An 11360-nucleotide genomic window follows, 5' to 3' on the forward strand; every position below is an offset into this window, starting at 1 on the left:
ACTCGCTGCCAGCACCACCTCCAGCTCCACCTCCACCTCCACCTCCACCTCCAACACTCGCTGCCAGCACCACCTCCAGCACCAGCACAAGCACCAGCACAAGCACCAGCTCCACCTCCACCTCCACCTCCAGCACCACCTCCAGCACCACCTCCAGCACCAGCACAAGCACCAGCTCCACCTCCAGCACCACCTCCAGCACCACCTCCAGCACCAGCACCAGCACCACCTCCACCTCCAGCACCAGCACCACCTCCAGCTCCACCTCCACCTCCACCTCCAGCACCAGCACCAGCACCACCTCCAGCTCCACCTCCAGCACCACCTCCAGCACCAGCACAAGCACCAGCTCCACCTCCAGCACCACCTCCAGCACCACCTCCAGCACCAGCACCAGCACCACCTCCACCTCCAGCACCAGCACCACCTCCAGCTCCACCTCCACCTCCACCTCCAACACCACCTCCAGCTCCACCTCCAGCTCCAGCACCAGCACCAGCACCACCTCCAACACCACCTCCAGCACCACCTCCAGCACCAGCACAAGCACCAGCTCCACCTCCAGCACCACCTCCAGCACCACCTCCAGCACCACCTCCAGCACCAGCACAAGCACCAGCTCCACCTCCAGCACCACCTCCAGCACCACCTCCAGCACCAGCACCAGCACCACCTCCACCTCCAGCACCAGCACCACCTCCAGCTCCACCTCCACCTCCACCTCCAGCACCAGCACCAGCACCACCTCCACCTCCACCTCCACCTCCAGCTCCAGAACCAGCACCAGCTCCACCTCCACCTCCAGCTCCAGCACCAGCACCAGCTCCACCTCCAGCTCCAGTACCAGCACCACCTCCAGCACCACCTCCACCTCCAGCTCCAGCTCCACCTCCAGCACCACCTCCACCTCCAGCTCCAGCTCCAGCTCCACCTCCACCTCCAGCTCCAGCTCCAGCTCCACCTCCACCTCCACCTCCACCTCCAACACTCGCTGCCAGCACCACCTCCACCTCCACCTCCACCTCCACCTCCAACACTCGCTGCCAGCACCACCTCCAGCTCCACCTCCACCTCCACCTCCACCTCCAACACTCGCTGCCAGCACCACCTCCACCTCCACCTCCAGCTCCACCTCCAGCTCCAGCACCAGCACCAGCACCACCTCCAACACCACCTCCAGCACCACCTCCAGCTCCAACACCAGCACCACCTCCAGCACCAGCACAAGCACCAGCTCCACCTCCAGCACCACCTCCAGCACCACCTCCAGCACCACCTCCAGCACCAGCACAAGCACCAGCTCCACCTCCAGCACCACCTCCAGCACCAGCACAAGCACCAGCTCCACCTCCACCTCCACCTCCAGCACCAGCACCAGCACCAGCACCAGCTCCAGCACCAGCACCAGCACCACCTCCACCTCCACCTCCAGCACCACCTCCAGCACCAGCACAAGCACCAGCTCCACCTCCACCTCCAGCACCAGCACCAGCACCAGCACCAGCACCAGCACCACCTCCACCTCCAACACTCGCTGCCAGCACCACCTCCACCTCCACCTCCACCTCCAACACTCGCTGCCAGCACCACCTCCAGCTCCAGCACCAGCACCACCTCCACCTCCACCTCCAGCACCAGGTCCAGCTCCACCTCCACCTCCACCTCCAGCACCAGGTCCAGCTCCAGCTCCAACACCAGCACCAGGTCCACCTCCAGCACCACCTCCAGCACCAGCACAAGCACCAGCTCCACCTCCAGCACCACCTCCAGCACCAGCACAAGCACCAGCTCCACCTCCACCTCCACCTCCAGCACCAGGTCCAGCTCCAGCTCCAGCTCCAGCTCCAGCTCCAACACCAGCACCAGGTTCACCTCCACCTCCACCTCCAGCACCAGGTCCAGCTCCAGCTCCAGCTCCAGCTCCAGCTCCAACACCAGCACCAGGTTCACCTCCAGCACCACCTCCAGCACCAGCACAAGCACCAGCTCCACCTCCAGCACCACCTCCAGCACCACCTCCAGCACCAGCACAAGCACCAGCTCCACCTCCAGCACCAGCTCAACCTCCAGCACCACCTCCAGCACCAGCTCCACCTCCACCTCCACCTCCAGCACCAGCACCAGCACCAGCACCAGCACCAGCACCAGCTCAACCTCCACCTCCAACACTCGCTGCCAGCACCACCTCCACCTCCACCTCCACCTCCAACACTCGCTGCCAGCACCACCTCCAGCTCCAGCACCAGCACCAGCACCAGCACCAGCACCACCTCCACCTCCACCTCCAACACTCGCTGCCAGCACCACCTCCAGCTCCAGCACCAGCACCACCTCCACCTCCACCTCCACCTCCACCTCCAGCACCAGGTCCAGCTCCACCTCCACCTCCACCTCCACCTCCACCTCCAGCACCAGGTCCAGCTCCAGCTCCAGCTCCAGCACCAGCACCAGCACCAGCACCAGCACCACCTCCACCTCCAGCTCCAGCTCCACCTCCAGCTCCAGCTCCATCTCCAGCTCCAGCTCCAGCTCCAGCTCCAGCACCAGCACCAGCACCAGCACCACCTCCACCTCCAGCTCCAGCTCCACCTCCACCTCCAGCTCCAGCTCCACCTCCAGCACCAGCACCAGCACCAGCACCAGCACCAGCTCCACCTCCACCTCCAGCTCCAGCTCCAGCTCCAGCAACAGCACCAGCACCACCTCCACCTCCAGCTCCAGCTCCAGCTCCACCTCCAGCTCCAGCTCCAGCTCCACCTCCAGCACCAGCACCAGCACCAGCTCCACCTCCAGCACCAGCTCCACCTCCACCTCCAGCACCAGGTCCAGCACCAGCTCCACCTCCAGCACCAGCTCCACCTCCAGCACCAGCACCAGCTCCAGCACCAGCTCCAGCTCCAGCACCAGCTCCACCTCCAGCACCAGCTCCACCTCCACCTCCAGCACCAGCACCAGGTCCAGCACCAGCTCCACCTCCAGCACCAGCACCACCTCCACCTCCAGCACCAGCACCAGGTCCAGCACCAGCACCAGCTCCAGCTCCAGCGCCGCTGCAGCTTGACACGAGGTTCACGTTAATGAATTCAATCTTTCTACTGAGAACAAACCCGTATACTTGATCACACATCAACACCAAAACAATGTTTTACTTTGTTGCTGATGTGTTACAACCCAGCTGCATGCTGGGAGTGGTCACATGACCTCTGGCTGTTTATTTGGGTCAAACCAGTCGAACCTGTTTCCTTTCAATCTGTTTGCCGTCTATCTTTTCTCTCCATCCACAGTGTCTCCCTTCTTCATCTCTTATCTTCCTCATCATCTTCATCGACTCGCTGTCAGGACTCGCAGGAACAGCACGTAGGCATGAAGACCGTCATGGCCGCCGCCCGCAGCAACAGCAGCAACATGCAGGCGTCTTTGATGATCTTCAAAACAAAAACCTGCCCAGGTAAAATAAACTAGACAGAGGCCACGGCCACGGTACCTCTGGTACCTCTGGTACCTCTTATAACGAAGTCCAGGTCTAGTGAGAGGTGTGTGTGTGTGTGTGTGTGTGTGTGTGTGTGTGTGTGTGTGTGTGTGTGTGTGTGTGTGTGTGTGTGTGTGTGTGTGTGTGTGTGTGTCTCCAGTGCTCTGAGCTGCAGCTGTTTGTCTTTCGGCTGTTTGACACAAGAGGAAGTGTTTCTGGTCGAGTGAAGAAGAATGAAGTCGGTTTACGTTGAAGTTTATCTTTGGAGAGAACCAGACTGACGGAATGAGCCCTGACCTGAGATCAGATCCTCCATGAGTCTGGACCAGGACTCGGGCTCTGAGTGTTTGAGTCCCCAGCAGCAGGAACTGTTTCATTTAGTTTCAGTAACAAACAGATTAACAGATTGAATCAGATTCAGTAAAAACATAAAAACAGAGATTAAACACACAAACACTGTGTTTCCTCTACATCACACACACATGAGATATGACTCACCTGTTGAATGAGGAGGCAACAGACCCGTCTGTCTCTCAGGACATACTCCACTCTGATTGGTCTGAAGACGGCGTCTGACGAGGGCGTGTTGTCAGTCGGGGGGGTAGTAGTCGTTCTTAGCTTTATTTGGTTTTCATGGTAACATCATGATATGGTGTTGCAAGCAGCATCAGCACCTTCAGGCGCAGTACTCCACAGTACTACAGTACTCCACAGTACTACAGTACTAAAGTACTCTGCAGTACTACAGTACTCCTCAGTACTACAGTACTACAGTAATACGCAGTACTCCACAGTACTACAGTACTCCACACTCGTACTTATATCTGAGGTGGTGAGCATAGTGTATTTGTGTCTCAGGTGTGTTACCTGTCTCATGATTGATTTTGTTTCTTTGTCCTCGTCACTGATCCGCAGCAGGAATGTTGCTACGCTAGCTTCGCTAACACCATGACACACTGTGGCATGCTACTAGCTTCCTGCTACACACCTCTGATCACATGACCGGATCCTGATTGGTCCATCACCTGTCATATTAAAGTCAGAGACTGAAGCAGCTGAGTCAGCAGTGATGTCATCAACACTTTGTCCTTCTGATCTTGTGATGTGATCAGCTGTGACATCAGCTGATTGTAAACAAAATGGCGACGGATGAGGGCGAGACGCCGACATGAGGGCAACACGCCGGTTAGAGCCAGAGAAGAAGAAGACGTCTGCCTGTGACGCTCTCGGTTGTTGGAGTTAATGAGCCGATCCAAAGTCACAACAAACAGAGAGTGTTTGATCTACACACACACAGACACACACACAGTAACCGGAGAGCGAGTCCCCCACCTGGACTCACCTGGACCTGGATCTGTAAACACACAGCAGGCCTCACTTTCTCTGCTCCAGTGTGAACAAGCACATCCACACGGATCAATAATCATCTATAATCCACTGATCGGCCACCGGCTGAGGCAACACACTCATTCCCATGATGCACTGCAGTTCTCACTGTAACATGTGTGATGTCACCTGATTCATAAGACTGAGACAAAACAACCAAACCCTCAGAGAATCCTCATGTTATTATTGTTTCATATATACTACTCATGTCTGAACATGTTTGTAATAAAGCTGTGTATTTCTTATGTTTAACATGTGTAATATGTTTAATGTGAAACAGTAAATTATGATTTATCTGAACGTTTCTCTTCATTCTCACGTGAACAGACTCGTCCTGTGATTCATGAGTCTGACACACGGGGGGGGGGGGGGGGGGGCATGAAGAGGTGGAGAGGAGGTGAGCAGGTGGGATTTAACCACTGAGACAAAACAAGAGAGCATCAGGAGGACGGAGAGAGAAGTGAAGGAGCTGAAAGGAAGATGAAAGAAGAGGGGGAAACATGGCCGTCCACATACATGTGGCCACTTGCTCTGTGTCCTGTACATGTTCCTCAACTTCACCAATCATCTGACTGTGTTCACTCAGGATTTTGATGATCATTATTTTGTGTGTGTATGTGTGTGTGTGTGTGTGTGTGTGTTTGTGTGTGTGTGTGTGTGTGTTTGTATCCACATCTATCTTGCCTGTTGTTGTTGGTGCCCCCCCCCCCCCCCATAAAGATGAAAAGAGTCTGATGGAGGTGAAGAGTCGTGGACACCAGCTGCTTGTTCTCTTCTTACATCTCTAAAATCACTTAGACACTGAAAAACAGGGCTGATCTTCATCCCTCCATCATCAGCTCACATCTTCCTCCTCCTCTTCATCTTCACCCCACAACATCCTTCATATTCTCCTCATGTTTTCTTTGATATCAACAGACACGTGAAGTTCAAAATGAACATGTCTTCATGACGTCTGTATGAACGCTGCGTCCATTTCATGTTGTCACATAAGTTCAGCCACATACTTTGTAAACGACACACATGTAGAAACTGACACATGTTTAATACAAACATGTGACTCATTAAGCTGTGAGACACTGGGACGACACCATGAACCAGTGGGAGTCAAACTCACAACCTCCGGCACCTTAAACCAAAGGCCAGGTGAGTAAATCCCTGATCCCTCACAATATGAACACAGCTCTTTATAGTGTGACGTGTTTATGAGGAGCAGGACGATGTCGCCTGTCAATCAAGGTTTGAATGTCACATGACTCAGATGATGAAGTCACCTGACCTGCTGAAACACAAGCATGTTCTCCAAACAGGAAGTGAAGCGTAGTCATCGTCTCTTTTCTTCTGAACTTTCTGATCAGAAGTGACGACAGGTTCTCGACTCTACTGACAAACTGGATCAGAAGCTGTTTCATACTTGAACTGAACCCCAGACATGTTCCTGGTATGTTCCTGGCATGTTTCTCACATGTTCTGCAGGTTCTGTCTGTGAGGACAAATGTCTGAGTCTGTGTCTCTGGACATTTTCTGGAACTTTTCGAGCAGCGTCCTAGTAAAATGTAACATGTCAGATTGAGTCCATGTGAAACAACAAAAAGAAAAACTTCACAGTCACAACAACAACACTGATCTTCCCACATTTATACTTCATGTCCGGCCTCCTGCTGCTCTACAGGCTCCGCCCCTCGCCGTGATGACCCCACATGTTCCTGTTGTTGTGTCTGACGCAGTTCATGACACAAACTGTTCATGTCTTCACTGCAGCTGAGTCCAGCTTCAGGTAGAGACACCTGGACTCTGATGTCGTCCAATCAGACGAGACGTCCTGCAGGTTGACTCTTCAAACCTTTACTCCAGATCTGTGTCATAGACTGAAAGTCAAAGACACAGCCACTGACTGACAGCAGCAGCTGTGTGTGTGTGTGTGTGTGTGTGTGTGTGTGTGTGTGTGTGTGTGTGTGTGTGTGTGTGTGTCTGTGTGTGTGTGTCTGTGTGTGTGTGTGTGTCTGTGTGTGTGTTTGGGGCTGGTCAAAGGTGAGATCTAGCTTGTGTGTCAGTGCTCGTCCTCAAATAGAGTCCTTCTTCCGTTTCTTCTTCTCTGGTTGTGAACTCACTGAGCAGTCGATGAGAGTCAGAAACAAATCCTTCTTCTTCAGCTGATCGTGATCCGCTCACTGTCCTCGTTCCTTCTCTGGACGTCGACTCCACGCTGATGATGATCTGGATTTTATTTCAGGCTTGTTTCACATCTCTGATCAGAAACTGATGAGGTAAGAAACCACAACACAACAACACAACACTACAGCATGTGATTTTTCTTGTTCTGTGTCATGAGTTTGTTTTTCTTCAACCTGCAGAATCTCACACAACAAACCTACAGCTGTGAACATCTGGACATGAGATGAATATGTCAACTGCACACGTGGTCATCTGGACAGAAGAACCTCTGTGAACCCATAGAACATAAACCAACATCTGGACAGTGGAGTCAGGTGAATGGACCAGATGTTTGGTGAAGTAGCAGAATAACGTGTGGACGTCACCCAGTTGACCTGAACAGTGGAAACCAGTGGAACCTGTGAGGACAGTAACGTGCCGTCTCATCAGAGGACGGAGCGAGGGATGGGAGGAGCAGTGTGTAAGGAGGTGAAGGAGGAGAAGAGAAGCCTGGGGAGGGAGGACAGTCTGTCGTCCGCCGACAGAATCAGACGATTTATCATCAAACAGTTTGGATACAACGTCCTGAGTCTGGCCCGACGAGGACTGAAGGTACCGTTAGCCTGTTAGCCTGTTAGCCTGTTAGCCTGTTAGCCTGTTAGCTGATAGCGCTGCAGCTACATCAGCTCATATCATATGATATCATATATCAGTGGTAGCAGGAAGCAGCTTGTATGACTGTGACATCACCTCCTGCTTCTTCTTCTCTGGTGTTTGTTGTTGTCAGGACGTCCCAGAGGAATTGTGGGAGCTGTTGGAGTTGGAGAAGTTGAACTTATCTCTGAACAGTCTGAAGGTTCTTCCTCCTCATCTCGCTCGGCTCTCAAACCTGGTGGTTCTCAACCTGTGGGGCAACCAGGTAAACATCTGGACGAGAGGAAGAGCAGACGCACGTTACACTCAAATGAAGCATCGGACCCAGCGACATGTTGGAATGAAGGTTCACTGTAAACACAACGTTGATCTAAGGTCAGCTGTGTTAAACCCTGATGAGGTGCATCAGGGTTCTGTCCTCGGTCCTCCAACGCTCTGAAGATTTGTGTAGTCTCTGATTCACTGTGATTCTTTCATATTCAACATTTGAAACAAAATATAAAACAACTCTCTCCATTCGATTCTTCACCGTTAAGATTCAGTTTGTCTTAAGCTGTTTTCAGAACTAAACTCTGGACATGTTCCTGGAATGTTCTGGAGCTTCTGTATGTGAGAACACGAATGTCCAAGACCTTTTCTGGATCTTCTCCTGCAGCCCCAGTAAAATGTCTGGAAAAGTGAGTTCATGTCAGAAAAGGGAGGATGGATGTTTTGTTTTATTTCTTCTTCTTGTTATAAGAGTGATAAATCTCACTGTTAAAATCAATGAAACCTGATTAAATAAAGTTTGAATTGATTAAAAATAACAGTAAAATTATCTTAAACTTAAACTTTTTAACAGCCTACATCCTACACTTCCCATGATGCATCTGGGTGGTGTTTGAACTAGGGTTTATGTGAATAATCAAATTTTTTTTTAAAGGTCTAATTATCCTCATGGTGAACAAACTGACGCAAGCAGCAGAGTCAAGGTTCTTGTCCGTGTGCCCATGAGCAAAACACCCCCCCCCCCCACCCCACCCCACCACCACCACCACCACCACCCCTCTCAGCTGCTGCTGTCTGTCAGTGTTAATAAAGGTTAAAATAAAGGTCAGAATAATCCTCCTTTAATCCTCTAGGATCCAGTTTCTGTTCCATCCTTCCTTCAACTGTCAGCGCAACACCAGCACAGCACAGTGACGCCCCCTACAGGCTGCAGCACTCATTACAGCCACAGTACAATCCAAATGCTTTTATTAATAAAGACTTGAAATATGATCTTTACATGTAAATCTTCTTATTTATCAAGGAATAGATTTCTTGTATTAATTAAAGGTCACTTTAGATTTGTATCTTAAATTATCTAATTGTGTTATTTTTGCTGCAGCTGTGAGTATTGCTGCATACTTTTTGTGTTGTTGTGGTTGTTGTAAGGTTGTGCTGCTTTTGTCTTGTTGTGTCATTGTGTTGTTGTTGTTGTGGTGTGCAGTTGAGCAGTCTGCCGTCAGAGATCGGTCAGTTGAGGAGACTCCGAGTTTTATTCGTCTACAGAAACAGACTCACTGAAGTTCCTGAGGAGCTGGGAGCGTGTACACAACTGGAGGTACAAATACACACAAGACCACATGAAACTACACAATAAAGCACAGGAGCATCCACTTGGATCATCTGATGTGTTGATGACTTTAAACCAGATGACGTTTTTTACCTGTTTGTGTTGTGTGTCTCTCAGGTGCTGAGTCTAGCCAACAACCAGCTGTCCTCTCTGCCGGCGTCTCTGTCCAACCTGACCCGCCTCCGGAAGCTCAACCTCAGCCACAACCTCATCGCTCACATCCCGGGCTGTGTCTACAACATGAAGGCACTGGTACAGTCATCCACCAGGGGGGGGGGGGGGGGGGGGGGGGGGGGGGGGGGGGGGCAGAGACACTAGGTCATAACCCGCTGGTTACGGTTTGTTACCTGCTCTGTCCCAACAGGTGTTCCTACATCTGGCCTGTAACCATCTGGAGAACCTGGCGGAGAACATCCAGGCTCTGGTGGAACTAAAGATCCTCATTGTGGAAGGAAACAGCCTCCACTCCCTGCCCAAGGCCCTCTGCTGCCTGACCAGGTAACAGCACTGACCAATAACTGACCAGTAACAACACTGACCAGTAACTGACCAGGTAACAGCACTGACCAGTAACTGACCAGTAACAACACTGACCAGTAACTGACCAGTAACTGACCAGTAACAACACTGACCAGGTAACAGCACTGACCAGTAACTGACCAGGAACAACACTGACCAGTAACTGACCAGTAACTGACCAGTAACAACACTGACCAGGTAACAGCACTGACCAGTAACTGACCAGTAACAACACTGACCAGTAACTGACTAGTAACAGCACTGACCAGTAACTGACCAGGTAACAGCACTGACCAGTAACTGACCAGTAACAGCACTGACCAGTAACTGACCAGGTAACAGCACTGACCAGTAACTGACCAGTAACAACACTGACCAGTAACTGACCAGTAACTGACCAGTAACATCACTGACCAGTAACTGACCAGTAACAACACTGACCAGGTAACAGCACTGACCAGTAACTGACCAGGAACAACACTGACCAGTAACTGACCAGGTAGCAGCACTGACCAGTAACTGACCAGTAACAACACTGACCAGTAACTGACCAGTAACTGACCAGGTAACAGCACTGACCAGTAACTGACCAGTAACAACACTGACCAGTAACTGACCAGTAACAACACTGACCTGGTTCATTCTGATTTGTCCTGATCCAGGTTGGAGCTGCTGAATCTGGACTTTAATGACATTAAAGATGTTCCACAGGTAAAATAATGATGATGATGATGATGATGATGATGAAGATGATGATGATGATGATGATGATGATGATGATGAAGGTGATGATGAAGGTGATGATGATGATGATGGTGATGATGAAGATGATGATGATGATGATGATGATGATGAAGGTGATGATGATGATGATGATGATGATGATGAAGGTGATGATGATGATGATGATGATGATGATGATGAAGGTGTTGTGTGCAGGAGATGCACCAGTTGTGTCGTCTGGAGAAGTTGGCGTGTCACCCTCTGGATCAAGGTCTTCACATCGTCCACAACCCGCTGCTGAAGCCGGTGAAGGAGGTTCTGGAGGGGGGGGGGGCTCCACGCCCTCTTCTCCTACCTGAGAGCTGGCTAGGGGGGGGGGGGGGGGGGGGATTACCTGAGGGGATGGGCATGGCTTTGATGATGATGATGATTATGATGAGGATGATGATGGACACAGCAGGTTCACACTCACACACATGGACAAAAGCACAAAAGTATGTGGACAGTTGATTGGACACACACACACACACAAACACACACACACAACCTTTGCATGACCCCCTCCGGACACATAACACATACACATTTGTTGTTGATGTTGTATCTCAGTGTGTCCTGCAGGGGGCAGCAGGTAACAAAAAACCACTGAATGCAGCACTTAATTTAGTCTGAGTGTGTGTCAGTGTGTGTCAGTGTGTGTCAGTGTGTCACGTGTCTATAAAGTTGTTTTAATATAAAGTCGAAGTGTTTCTGTCTGTGTTCTTTTCACTTTGTAGCTTGAAGTCAAATGAACTCGATTCTTGTTCTGGTTTGTTCCTCATGGTGGCAATACTAACTGCACTCACACAAACACACACA

General features: G+C 51.3%; 1 protein-coding gene across 1 annotated transcript; it reads left to right on the forward strand.

Moving 5' to 3' along the window:
- The first annotated feature begins 6601 nt into the window (after positions 1–6601).
- Positions 6602–10872, forward strand: lrrc30a (leucine rich repeat containing 30a). The gene is given in 9 exon segments (XM_053412562.1): positions 6602–7122; positions 7210–7621; positions 7797–7928; positions 9135–9248; positions 9378–9512; positions 9625–9758; positions 10442–10490; positions 10719–10826; positions 10828–10872. Coding segments are annotated over 8 exon segments (864 nt in total). The 5' UTR covers positions 6602–7122; positions 7210–7474.
- The last annotated feature ends 488 nt before the right edge of the window (positions 10873–11360 follow it).

The sequence above is a fragment of the Pleuronectes platessa genome, chromosome 20 (assembly GCF_947347685.1).
Source record: "Pleuronectes platessa chromosome 20, fPlePla1.1, whole genome shotgun sequence".
In the NCBI taxonomy this organism is placed as follows: domain Eukaryota; kingdom Metazoa; phylum Chordata; class Actinopteri; order Pleuronectiformes; family Pleuronectidae; genus Pleuronectes; species Pleuronectes platessa.